Source organism: Centropristis striata, chromosome 10 (assembly GCF_030273125.1).
Source record: "Centropristis striata isolate RG_2023a ecotype Rhode Island chromosome 10, C.striata_1.0, whole genome shotgun sequence".
NCBI classification, from domain to species: domain Eukaryota; kingdom Metazoa; phylum Chordata; class Actinopteri; order Perciformes; family Serranidae; genus Centropristis; species Centropristis striata.
In genome coordinates this window covers 6,463,855-6,478,260 of record NC_081526.1, presented here as the reverse complement: position 1 = coordinate 6,478,260, position 14,406 = coordinate 6,463,855, and the positions used below count along the sequence as shown (strand labels likewise).

The window sequence follows — 14,406 nt, the reverse complement described above, 5'->3', positions numbered from 1 at the left end:
TTTTAATTGAGTGCCGGCCCTGATATTTATCTTTTTTGCAGTGACGGGAGAGCTGTGCCTCAATTTTGTTGTGCTAACATTTTTTTTTTTATACTACCGTGCAATGACAATAAAGACTCTATTCTATATTCTATTCTAAATACAATTTTGGTATGTGTCTATTCATTCTAATGTTGTCTGTCTGTCTGTCTGTCTCTCTCTCTCTCTCTCTTTACAATAAATTGTTATAATTCAATCATTAATTTTAAAGGAATTAAGAAAATAAAAACTGATAACAATAAAAGAAAGCAATATCTACAATCATTGAATTACAATCAATCTATCATCCATACAATCTAACCGTCCCAGCAAAGAAGAAGAAATAAAAAAATAAAAACAAAACAACCAACAGCTGTGTGTCACTCTCTGTCTCTCAGTGTGTGACAGGCAGAAACACAGACTGCTGATAATCTAATCTACAGCTCTGTGACTCTTCCCCGAGGAGGAGCGGCAGTTTTTCCTCATCTGACCATTTAAAAAAACCTTTTTTGACAGATTCTAATTTTTGGAAATATGTTTCTCTAATTAGTTTATATTTTTGACATTTGATGAGTAAGTGTAGCTCTGTCTCAGGCTGACTGAAGCTCTCTCTCTCTCTCTCTCTCTCTCTCTCTCTCTCTCTCTCTTCTTCTTCTGTCCTTCTCTCCCATTCTCCCTCTCTCTGTCCCTTCTCTCCCTCTCTCTCTCCCTCTCTCCCTCTCTCTCTCTCTCTCTCTCTCTCTCTCTCTCTCTCCATGTGGTATTACAGCGCTGTAGCATTAGCGGACATATTAACCTAAATCCCAGCGTGTCCTCGCTGAGTGCCAAGGTCCCTCTGCATGTGTGGAGCTGTGGCTTCATGTTTATCTGCCCTTCATGTGCTCCTGCTCGGGCCAAGGGTGGAATTCAGTGAGCTCAGGCTGGCGATGAGGTGACCTATGGTAGGATTACTAAAAAGGCTATTATTCTTCCATGTGCACACACATACACACACAGTCTGGGTTTTTTTTTTTCTCCCCACCGATTGCTCCAATCTCCTGATTGCTGCTGTGTAGCCTCGTGGGGGTGATGAGGAAGAATGCATACTCATTCTGTCCTGGCTGCACCATCCTTAACAGTGGTGGTTGAGTCACTAGCGTATCAGGGGATCCATCTCCGTGGATGAGCTATCATCGAGGAGCCGTAATCAGCTTTGCAGCGACTGTCCTCGTAGGGGATGAAATCACCTGCTCCCACAATGCACTGCCGATGTAATCAGTGTGTACAGTGGGGAGCTGCTGTCCTTGCTAGCATATGCTGTTAGGAGATTTTCTGCAGCAGATCGTGGCAAACTAAAAGGGAGACCGTCCTCATTAGTGATGTCCTGCTGAGCCACAATAACAAAAATAAGAAACGTTGTTTTTATGCAGCTCGTAAAGGAACTCATGTGCATGACGACACAGTCATGGAAAAACATATTATACCATTGTTTTCTTCAATTTCTTGTTCATTTTAATGCCTGGTACAACTAAAGGTACATTTGTTTGGACAAATGTAATGATAACAACAAAAACAGCTGATAAGAGTTTAATTTAAGAGCTGATATCTGGATATTTTCCATGGTTTTCTTGATGATGATTTTGGTTTTTATCAAGAAAACCATGGAAAATGGCTAGATAATCATAATGTAGTAATATAATAGCAAATGTAATTTTTTTTTTTTTTTTTTACGAGCTGCATAAAAACAACATTTCTTATTTTTGTTATTTTGGCTCAGCAGGACATCACTAATGAGGAGGTTTTAGTCCTACTCAATATACTCAATACTCAAACTTATATTGTAAACTCAATATAGTTTACAATATAATCACAAATCACAATATTAAGAATCTGCTAATCCTTTGTGACGTACAGTATAAAGACTTATTCTATTATTCTCTGTGATTGCTAATGTTTTGTTTCTTTGTATAACAGATAATAATATCACAGTTGAATTTGATCATTCCCTAACAGTAACTAAAACTTTTTCATCCTCTCCCTAAAGGTTGAACAACAATTTGTCAATACAAGTAAATAAATCCTTTAATATGAACCCTATTTTTGTTTTTATCATTATATTTGTCCAAACAAATGTACCTTTAGTTGTACCAGGTATTAAAATTAACAAGAAATTGAAGAAAAGGGTCAGTGAGGCTTAAACACGATGTTATCTTCCTCCCAGTCGGCTGCTACCTGTCCTCCGTCCTAACAGAGAGTGGTGAAGTGAAAGGGCACGGATGAAAGCCACTTAAAGCAGCTATAATTGATACGTTTTTTATTAACGATGCATCAAATGACAATGTGAAAACAATGTGACGTTTTGAAAAGGGGGGTCACTCGATGTGATGAACCTGCAGAGAATTATCACCTGAATCTTCAGCTCCACTCATCGCTGCAGAGATTTATAGCGACCTTCAGCTCATTGTTTGGCCGTCAGACACAAAACTTTACTGTTAGGTTTCACTCCCATGGCGTCATTTTTGGCTGCAGCAGAAAAAGCTCTAAAAACCCCACTGTTCACTCCTCACTCAGCACCAAATAGCAGACAGACTCAATTAGTGCTGAGCTGGTGAATATACTCTAGGTCATGGGTCTCAAACTCACGGCCCGCGGGCCAATTGCGGCCCTTTGGACGATATTTTGTGGCCCTCACCTTGATATGAAAGTTTAATGTGAGTTTTATATGAATGGCACTTTACGTGTTGTGTGTGGAAGGTCCCTTTAATTACTTTTTTTTGGTAATTTTGTGTCTTTTCTTAATAATTTTGTGTCTTTTGTGGTAATTTTGTGTCTTTTTTTGGTCCTTTTGTGTCTTTTTCTGGTCATTTTGTGTCTTTTTTAGTCATTTTGTGTCTTTTTTGGTAATTCTAAATTACTAAATGTGTAAATGAGCAACTGATTACTGCAGCTTCAAAGATACTTACATGGCGTGATAGACGGCCGTCAGCATCTGCACCATGAACTCGGGGTCCAGCAGCACACGGTTACACGGTTCCCTCCAGAGCTTCTGCTGCTGCCGGGGGAACCCACATACACACAGCCTGAGGAGGGAACACAATACACAGACAGGTGAGTAAGGGGAGGAAATTCTCTCTCTGGTTTGTAAATAGGAAGCCCAGAGAAAACACACCGGAGAAGAAGTCTGGTCTCCATGCAGCCTTTTATTAAGTCACAGGTAAAGTGATGCAGGATCCCAGTCAGAATGAGCCCTGATCTTAGTCATAATTCACATTTTCATTCATCTACAGAAGTTGGACTTACATGCAAACCGAATCCTATTGGCCAGTTACCAAGGTTAGAATAGTTTTGGATTTTTCATTAGTTTTAGTTTTAATTTCGTTGTCAATTTTTATTTTCAAATTCAGTTCATTTTAATTAGTTTTTAGAATCTGTTTGCTAGTTTTAATTTGTTTTTATTTTTGGGAAAATGCTTAGTTTTAGTTTAGTTTTTATTAGTTTTTTTGTAATGGGGTATTTGTTGAGTGCCAGATTGAATAAGGTCACAATAAATGTTTCCTTTATTTCCTTTGTCTGATCCATCCCAGCTCCAAAAAGTTTATTAAGTCATAAAACCAGATAGATGAAATAGATTTCATATCAACCAAAAAGGTTTACGTATGAAAAAAGTTGAGAAAGACGAAAACGAAGGACATTTTCACTATCATTTTAGTTAGTTTTAGTTAGTTTTGTAACCACAAAATACAGTTTCAGTTAGTTATCGTTTATTTCAGTTTACGAAAATATTTTTTCAATTCTAGTTTTCGTTATTTCGTTAGTTTTCGTTGACTATAATAACCTTGCCAGTTCCCTGTGACAAGGACGGACCAACAGCTGTTCAAGTCTCTTCGAAGGCTGTGATACACAATGTGTGTGTGTGTGTGTGTGTGTGTGTGTGTGTGTGTGTGTGTGTGTGTGTAGCCTAAACAAGATCACATATTGTGAGAACACACTGCCCTGTCTCCAGCCTGTCTGTGAACACAAGACAGCTGCAGGACAGGCTATGGACTTTATTACTGTGCAATATTTCTTTCTTTTTTTAAATATACCATACCTGGCAATGTGCAATAATTTGTGCAATAAATTGTCCTTCAACATGCAAAATATTTATGAACTCTGCATAGCATCATATCTGCTTCTGGCAAATTGAATTGAAGATTGTGCACCTCACCTCCTTTTCTTGCCTATATTTACATTATATCGTATATATTTCTCTTTACATTTACTTGCCTATGTATATTTATGTTTATATTGTATATTTTTATATAAATTTTATCTATTGTCACACTGCTTTTTGGAGTCAGCTCTCAAATCTCATTGTACATGTGTATAGTGACAGGCATTCTATTCTATTCTACAGTGAAGAAAAACACATTAGCAATCTGTCTTCTTATAATTTTCAAATCTATCTATAAAAGCAAGAAGCTTCTTGTGTGTGTGTGTGTGTGTGTGTGTGTGTGTGTGTGTGTGTGTGTGTGTGTAGTTCATATCTCTCTGTCCGTTAGTCAGACTGACCTCAGATTTCGTATGTGTCTTGCTCATGGCACGAAGGTGTTCATCCTCGATTTTGAAGACTTTTTAATTAATTTCTCAAAAAACATCATTATTTATGTAGGACGTGTTGCGGCATTGCACTGTTTCTGATCGGACGCCTTTTAGGGGAGCATCGCCCCCTTTTAGTGTAGCTCCGCCCCATTGTGTGATAGGCCTACACCTGGTCAGTAACACAATTCACTCTGGATTTCCACCCTGACTCATCTCATCTGGAAGTCTATTTAGCCTACCTATCTTTAGGAGTTTTAAAGTGGCTACAAGGTTCGATTTTCCAATAATATCCTAATAGTTTCCAGTGAATATCAATGTTCAATGTGTATGTGCTGGATGGTGTGGTACCTTATGAAAAGTAAGTGTTTAATGGAGTTGCAGACGTTGTTGTGTGGCATGTAATGTATGAATACATCTTTCCTAGGGGCATTGCACTAGTATAATATAACAAAAGTTGTGCAGCAAAGGAATGAGAAGAAGGAGAACACCAGTGAGTTCCCGAGTAAACAACACAGAAAGCTCAAACGCATCAAACAGCGTGAAAGGGGAGGATTTTTTTAGAACTAATTTACACTTGCAGAGGTCAGAGAGGTGGGCCGGCGGGGTGCTGGGGGTCTACAAACTGAGGCTAAACTCAAACAGCGAGCATTGTTCTCCTGCTCTTAAATCTTCACAGCCACAGTTTGCAGTGAGTCTAGACCGAGTTTGCTCCAGGCGTTGTCTGACTCACAGAGGGAAAGTCTTCATATCCTGGACCGGCAGCGTGCTGCGGAGGAACAAACGCAGGGCGGCGGCTCCACTACAGAGACTCTTATTGTGGATTCCACATTGATCCTTTCTCCTGACTCCGGGGCATCTCCATGTTTTCACAGACAGGTATCCAGCAGGGAGGCTTTCATCTGGCCAATTACAGCCAACTTAGCCCTGATTAAATTTTACTTATCAAAATGGTCCTGCAACCGGGACGGTCCGTATTGAGGTCAGTGTGTGCTACGGGGCAGAGGAGGTGATTTAATGCCTGATTCAGTAGAGCAGAGTAATGGAGGTAGAGGAGTGGTTACTAATTGGGAAGAAAAAGTGCAAAACTGAGCTTTTCACATGTTTTCCTCATAGACTCATGCGTGTAGAAAGTACTAGGGACGGGGGGACATGTCCTCAAAAATCGAAACATTAAAAGAGTGACTGAAGTTAATGCATTTGTTTTAAATTAAAGTAATGATAGTACATTTTTACGACCTTTCAAAATTGTATTTAAGACATTTTATGAGATTTTAAGAGAATTTTTGACATTTTAAGGCCTTAAATTCAAATTATTGGCTTTTAGACGTTTTAAGACTTTTTAAGACCCTGTAGATAGCCTGCATTCAGACCATAATATCATTTATAAAATGTTTACTGAGGTAATAAGTCATGTGAAAAATAGGGTAATTTTCTCATAGACTTCTATACAATCAAACTTCTTTTTGCAACCAATGGAGTCGCCGCGGCTACGACCACTTCAGTCACACCGTCTGTGGTTTTTCTCACCTTGAGCTCATTCTGCAGACCGACTGATAGGACGAGAGGGGCATGTAGACCACAGCGGAGTTGTAGCAGAGCATGAGGAAGCACAGCACTTCAAACCTGCAACCAGAAAATAATCTGAATCAAAAACAGTTACACAGACTCTAATGAGGGTCTTTTAAAGTGAAAACACAAAGAACATTTTGGTGTAAAAACTGTTTGAATATGAAAATGACAACTATCATCATAGCCAAAAAACTGAAAATTACCGAAATTATCATCTGTTTATCGCATTTCCAACAGTCCTTGAATGAGTCATTTGTGTCATGAATGCTTCCTTAACTAACTACATCTAAACACAAGATAGTGATATTTAATCAAAATCACTTTATTCTACATGTCTCATTTAAAGTTTCACCTAAAATAAAATGTTTGCAAAATCAGTGAAATTTCTATTGAACTGGTTGTTTACTAAGAGCAGAGTTTCCAAAATTATAATATTTATCATAGCCAGAAAATGTAAAAACAGAAATTATCATTGGATTTTAAAATTTCCAACAGTCCTTGAATGAGTCATGTGTGTGATGAATGCTTCCTTTAAGGTAAATAACCACCTCTAAATAGTGATATTTCATCAAAATAACTTTATTCTACATATCTCATTTAAAATTTAACCTAAAATGTAATGTTTGCACAATTCAGATCCTGTAAAAAAACATTAAACTCTGCTGGCATGGGTCTCAAACTCGCGGCCCGCGGGACAATTGCGGCCCTCGTGGCGATATTTTGTGGCCCCCACCTTGATATGAAAGTTTAATGCGAATTTTATATGAATGGCACTTTACCGTGTTGTGTGTGTGTTTGGTAATTTTGTGTATTTTTTTGAGTAATTTTGTGTCTCTTTTTGGTAACTTTGTGTCTTTTTTTGGTAACTTTGTGTCTTTTTTAAATAATTTTGTGTATTTTTTTTAGTAATTTTGTGTATTTTTTGGTCATTTTGTGTATTTTTTAAAAATAATTTTGTGTCTTTTTTGGTAATTCTGTGCCTTTTTTTGGTAATTTTGTGTCTTTTTTGGTAGTTCTGTGTCTTTTTTTGGACATTTTGTGTCTTTTTTAAGTAATTTAGTTTTTTTATGTCATTTATGTCTTTTTTGGTCATTTTGTGTCTTTTTTGGTCATTTTGTGTCTGTTTTTTAAAGTAATTTTGTGTCTTTTTTGGTCATTTTGTGTCTTTTTTAAGTAATTTAGTTTTTTGTGTCTATTTTTTAGTCATTTTGTGTCTTTTGTAGGTCATTTTGATACTGCAACACACTAAAAAAACATTAAATTCTGCTGAATCAAACACAGTTATACAGACTATAATTAGGGTCTTATTAACACACTTAAAGTGAAAACACCAAGAATGATCTCATGTAAAAACTGTTTTTATCTGACTTCAGCTGAACTCCAACCTGTACATTTTTGTTCCCGTGACACCTTTTCTGTAGGCAATTATGTCGGGTTGCTGAGGCAATTTATGAACTGTAAAATAGTCTGTTAGGCAAACTGCTTGCCTCAGCAGTTTTTATTGTGAACTATAAGTAGATGCACAGCTTACTCCTCTACAGTAATTACCCTCAAACTTTCAACACAAAGGCAAAGTCAACTCAAATGCACTGAGACTAAAGCAAGTCAGGAATTACTGGACTTGACATCAGAATTCTATTGCACGTATCACAATTGATGTTAATGAAAAGTGAGTCTTTTTAAAAGCCATAATAGACCGTTTGTGTTTGGATGTGATGTGAATTATTAGCTCATGTCTCGTTTGGACTGAAGCAGCAGTGCAACAGTCAGCAGATTGAACGGAGCTGTGGAAAATACAGGAAAACTGCAGGAACAGATGTTTAAAAATGTAGAGTAAAAATAAATATTACATCTACGTCAAAGTGATTATTGATCTTCTGTTTTGACAGAGCAGATAGGTGAGTGGCAGTGCGTTGTCAGGACAACGGTGGTGTTACATAAATAACAAGGAGTCAGTAGTGGGAATCTCTTGGCAGGTCACGTTTCAATATATATATTAGATAATATTAGACCACGCTTGTTTTCTCTTTGCTCTCTTGTTCATTTTAATGCCTGGTACAACTAAAGGTTCATTTGTTTGGACAAATATAATGATAACAACAAAACTAGCTCATTAGAGTTTAATTAAAGAGCTGATATCTAGACATTTAACATGGTTTTCTTGATGATGATTTTGGTTATTATCAACAAAAACATGGAAAATGTCTAGATATCCACTCTTTAATTAAACTATTATCAGCTAGTTTTGTTGTTATTATTATATTTGTTCAATCTTAATAATAATTTTGTGTCTTTTTTGGTAACTATGTCTTTTCAAAATTATTTTGTGTCTTTTTTAGTAATTTTGTGTCTTTTTTTGGTCATTTTGTGTCTTTTTAAAATAATTTTGTGTCTTTTTTGGTAGTTCTGTGTCTTTCTTTGGTCATTTTGTGTCTTTTTTAAGTAATTTATTTTTTTTCTGTCATTTTGTGTCTTTTTTGGTCATTTTGTGTCTTTTTTTGTAAGTGTGTATCTTTTTTAAGTTCAGTGGTGGGAATCCCTTGGCATGTCACGTTTCGATATATATTAGATAATATTAGACCACCCTTGTTTTATCTTTGCTCTCTTGTTCATTTTAATGCCTGGTACAACTAAAGGTTCATTTGTTTGGACAAATATAATGATAACAACAAAACTAGCTCATTAGAGTTTAATTAAAGAGCTGATATCTAGACATTTAACATGGTTTTCTTGATGATGATTTTGGTTATTATCAACAAAAACATGGAAAATGTCTAGATATCCACTCTTTAATTAAACTATTATCAGCTAGTTTTGTTGTTATTATTATATTTGTTCAATCTTAATAATAATTTTGTGTCTTTTTTGGTAACTATGTCTTTTCAAAATTATTTTGTGTCTTTTTTAGTAATTTTGTGTCTTTTTTTGGTCATTTTGTGTCTTTTTAAAATAATTTTGTGTCTTTTTTGGTAGTTCTGTGTCTTTCTTTGGTCATTTTGTGTCTTTTTTAAGTAATTTATTTTTTTTCTGTCATTTTGTGTCTTTTTTGGTCATTTTGTGTCTTTTTTTGTAAGTGTGTATCTTTTTTAAGTTCAGTGGTGGGAATCTCTTGGCATGTCACGTTTCGATATATATTAGATAATATTAGACCACCCTTGTTTTATCTTTGCTCTCTTGTTCATTTTAATGCCTGGTACAACTAAAGGTTCATTTGTTTGGACAAATATAATGATAACAACAAAAATAGCTCATTAGAGTTTAATTAAAGAGCTGATATCTAGACATTTAACATGGTTTTCTTGATGATGATTTTGGTTATTATCAACAAAAACATGGAAAATGTCTAGATATCCACTCTTTAATTAAACTATTATCAGCTAGTTTTGTTGTTATTATTATATTTGTTCAATCTTAATAATAATTTTGTGTCTTTTTTGGTAACTATGTCTTTTCAAAATTATTTTGTGTCTTTTTTAGTAATTTTGTGTCTTTTTTTGGTCATTTTGTGTCTTTTTAAAATAATTTTGTGTCTTTTTTGGTAGTTCTGTGTCTTTCTTTGGTCATTTTGTGTCTTTTTTAAGTAATTTATTTTTTTTCTGTCATTTTGTGTCTTTTTTGGTCATTTTGTGTCTTTTTTTGTAAGTGTGTATCTTTTTTAAGTTCAGTGGTGGGAATCTCTTGGCATGTCACGTTTCGATATATATTAGATAATATTAGACCACCCTTGTTTTATCTTTGCTCTCTTGTTCATTTTAATGCCTGGTACAACTAAAGGTTCATTTGTTTGGACAAATATAATGATAACAACAAAAATAGCTCATTAGAGTTTAATTAAAGAGCTGATATCTAGACATTTAACATGGTTTTCTTGATGATGATTTTGGTTATTATCAACAAAAACATGGAAAATGGCTAGATAGCCACTCTTTTATTAAACTCTTATCAGCTATTTTTGTTGTCATCATTGTTAAATCTTGTTTTAAGAGTCCAACATGCTTATTTCTAGATTTAATAATCTTAATTTAAGAAATCTTGTCAAGGTAAATTATCTGCCCATGCAGTAAGATCATTTCCCTCAGATTTAGTGTTTCTATCTTGTTTTTAGAGGCACATTTTTTGCAGTGTGCACATTACTGCGCCCAGGGAGCTGTGTGTGTGTGTGTGTGGGGGGGGGGGGTTAGGTGCCTTGCTCAATGGCACTTCAGTCCTTGACCTGTCAGTTCTGGGATTTAAACTGGTGACCATCCAGTTAAAAGCCCCATTCCTAACCTCTAGTCAGCGAACTGCCCAATTTAAATGATCCATAATCATGTACTGAAACAAATCTCAGTATTGTGTATATTGTGTGTACCTATTTGGTGCTTGTGTGTGTGTGTGTGTGTGTATGGAGTGTGAGGACCATAATTGACTGAGTGCTCTGAAGGCGGTAAATGTGCTGGTTGTATATCATCAGTGGTAGAGAGCCGGCTTCCTCCTCATAAACACTAAACTATCTCAGTCCGCCACACAAACGGCTCCAGATCAGCTCCGCGACCCGGCCGGCTGAAACACATTCACTATATTTATGACGCTCTGTGTTCATCATGGCCGAGGGCCACGCGATCCGGCCGAGCCTCAGGATGACCGGCGCTGTGTGTCTGAAGCATCACAGCTGATGATGATATGTGTGTGTGTGTGTGTGTGTGTGCATTTTTTTTGGGTAATTTTGTGTCTTTTTTGGGTAGTTTTGTCTCTTTTTTTAAATAATTGTGTCTTTTTTTGGTCATTTTGTATCTTTTTTTAAAGTAGTTTAATGTTTTTTCAGTCATTTTGTGTCTATTTTTGTAGTTTTGTGTCTTTTTTGGTCATTTTGTTTCTTTTTTGTGTCGTTTTTTAGTAATTTTGTGTCTTTTTTGCTCATTGTGTGTCTTTTTTGTAATGTTATGTCTTTTTTTTGGTCCTTTTGTGTCTTTTTTGGTCTTTTTGTGTCTTTTTTTGTAATTTTGTGTATTTTTTGGTCATTTTGTGTCTTTTTTAAGTAATTTAGTTTTTTTTCTGTCATTTTGTGTCTTTTTTAAGTAATTTAGTTTTTTTTCTGTCATTTTGTGTCTTTTTTGGTCATTTTGATACTGCCTCCAGCGGCCCCCAGGTACTTTGAGTTTGAGAGCCCTGGTGTAAGGTTAAAATTAAATTGTGTGGGAATTGTGAAACTACCAGCTTTCCGAGGCAATATGAATGACGCCTTTATGACAATCTGCATCATATTTAAATTCCTGTTATTATTATTATTATTATTATTATTATGTGTGTGTATGGCCCTGCAAACAAACAGCTACACCATTCTCTGGCAGGACTCCAGCACGCTTCATTACTATGCTAAGATTATTATTCATCCACAGCAGCAGAGAAAATGCTGGAGCCAAAAAAGCTTTCAGGCCTGCCGAGTGAGTCCAGAGGAGTCGAGGGTTACGCTCTGATCATCTTAAAAGGTCTTTTTCATCTAATGAGGAAGGATGAGATGTGAGGTAAAAGACAGAAAGAATAAATAAGAGAGAATGATGAGAGTCTGGTGGAGCCACCTGTGTTTACTGAGGCTGAAGCTGCCGGTTCTCTGAATACAAAAAAGCAACAAAAGGTTTCAGCCTCTGGTAAGTCATCCAGTACGCCAGACTCGGCACAAAGTCTCTAAACTGCTGCAATTTAATCTCTTTAGTGACGTGGCTGCGTCTCAGATTATTCCCTCTGTGTGAGCAGCTGGAGGAGTCAGAGTGGCTGGTACCTGTTCTGGGCCGTGAAGGTCTCTCTCTGTGGGTGGAGGCCGCTGTACACCACTCGGATCAGGTCATGTTGACACAGGGCCCCCTCCGTCAACGCCATGGAGCCCAAGCTAGACGGCTACACACATACACACACACACACACACACACACACACACACACACACACACACACACACACACACACACATAGAGGAGAAACAGAGTTAATGAACCTTTTTAACAGCGGACAGGCAGATTGAGAGGCATGTGTTCATTTAAAAGACATCAAAATTACAACTTTTATCAGAGCCAGAAACTGAAAAAACTGAAATTATTATTGGATTTTTTTAAATCTCCAACAGTCCTCGAATTAGTCATGTGTGTGATGAATGAAAAAAATAATAAATAGAAATAACAAATCTGACCTTAACCCTCCTGTTATGTGACCCATTTCAAAGTTTAGAAATAAAAAAATAAAAAAAATGTTTAAAGTATTTTTTCATAAAAAAAAAATAAAAAATGAAAATATAAAATAAAAAAGAACATAACAGGAGGGTTAAAATAGTGATATTTCAGCAAAATCACTTTATTCTACATGTCTCATTTAAAAAATTAACCTACATAAACTGTTTGCACTAACCAGATCACGTAAAAAACAATAAACTCTGCTCATCTCAGATCAGTTAGGACGCCATGAATGATTCGGCTCAGACTAGGGATGGGCGTTTGGAACAAACCTGCCAACTTGAGCATCTATAAACGTTATATACATACTCCAGTATGTATAATAACATGCATACATTGGCAAAATATAAAAAATATGTACAGTACTATGCAAAAGCCTGTTTTGATAATGGACGCTTTTATTTTGAAAGGACGAAAAGAGATCTTACAAAAAGAGATAGTACTCAAGTAAGGTGATACTGTAAAGATAACATGAGGTTAGTTTTCACACTAATCTTGCATATTTCATTGTGTTTTGTGTTTAAATAAGTTTTGGATCAAATTAGACTGTAAATAGTTCAATGTGTTTATTGCATGTGTCAGTGATGCTGTTGTGATTCCAGCAGAGTGAAAACGAGCTGCTGTGGCCTTCAACTTGTTGACTTACTGCTGTGATGGAAAGCTGCTGTGATTGGTGTTCAGATTGTAATACAGTGGAGTGATATCATGACTGGACTTCTGCCAAACTTTAATTTGGATTTGTGTCCAATTTTAGTCCAGAAGTTGCTGACTGTGCAACTCCTCCACTAAAAGTTATGTGTCGCAATTTTCCCTGTTCGTCTTCCACAAAGTCCTTCATGCAACATTAAGTTCAACATTTCTTTCTGCACTAGTTCCTTTCAAAAACTCATCCAGGTTTCTATTTTAGTCCTTCCACTTTCCTAAAGAGAAACCTGCAGAGCTAATAATATAATGACAGGTCGGGGTTTCCTGCAGCGTGAATGAGATAAAACATTAACCTTTGGCAGAGGAAATGTCTAGCTGTTATTTTTCACACATCACATGAGAAAACTTTATGAGTCAGGCACTTGTTGAGGTCGTAATCTACTGAATGAGCTGATCAGGAGACAAGATGGTTTACTACCAATGGTAGGGCATGGGTCTCAAACTCGCGGCACGCGGGCCAATTGTGGCCCTCGTGACGATATTTTGTGGCCCCCACCTTGATATAAAAGTTTAATGTGAGTTTTATATGAATGGCACTTTATGTGTTGTGTGTAAAGGTCCCTTTAGTTACTTTTTTTGGTAATTTTGTGTCTTTTTTCAATAATTTTGTGTCTTTTTTTAATAATTTTGTGTCTTTTTAAAATAATTTTGTGTCTTTTTTAATAATTTTGTGTCTTTTTAAAATAATTTTGTGTCTTTTTTGTAAATTTTGTGTCTTTTTGGGGATTTTGTGTCTTTTTTAATAATTTTGTGTCTTTTTTGGTAATTCTGTGTCTTTTTTGGTCATTTTGTATCTTTTTGGGTCATTTTGTGTCTTTTTTAAATAATTTTGTGTCTTTTTTAATAATTTTGTGTCTTTTTTGGTAATTCTGTGTTTTTTGGTCATTTTGTTTCTTCTTTAAGTAATTTAGTTTTTTTGCTGTCATTTTGTGTCTTTTTTTGCTCATTTCGATACTGCCTCCAGCGTCCCCCAGGTAATTTGAGTTTGAGACCCCTGCTGTAGAGGAATACACATATTTCCAAGCTCTAAATCTAATTTTTTTGGCAAACAGAGGTCACAATATTAAGAATCTGCTGATCCTTTGTGACGTACAGTATAAAGACTTATTCTCTCAGAACAATCAGAAAACATTTTTGCAAATGCATCAAGCATATTTGCTACCTGCTATCTTCTCTTACTGTCATGACTAATATAGAGAGACCAAGTGGCTGTATTCCTTTAGCACAGTGAGCAAAAGTCACCACTACAGTGAACTGATATTGTGTCTTAAGCATCTTGGAGAGAAAGAGGAGAGGAGAAGGGATTAATAGAGAAAGAGAGAGTGGAGTGTATGCTAATGCTAAGGCCTGGG

At 36.0% G+C, this 14,406-nt stretch overlaps 1 protein-coding gene across 2 annotated transcripts in view; it reads right to left on the bottom strand.

Annotated features, from left to right (window-relative positions):
- LOC131978546 (hyccin 2-like) overlaps positions 1-14,406 on the bottom strand; it is an 81,959-nt gene that overhangs the window by 14,951 nt on the left and 52,602 nt on the right. For both annotated transcript variants that reach the window (XM_059342220.1, XM_059342219.1), the window contains exons 7-9: positions 11,906-12,021; positions 6,106-6,201; positions 2,961-3,077 (exon numbers count right to left, since the gene is read on the bottom strand). In XM_059342220.1, coding sequence (XP_059198203.1) covers positions 2,961-3,077; positions 6,106-6,201; positions 11,906-12,021 — 329 coding nt within the window. The remainder of the gene's footprint in view (positions 1-2,960; positions 3,078-6,105; positions 6,202-11,905; positions 12,022-14,406) is intronic.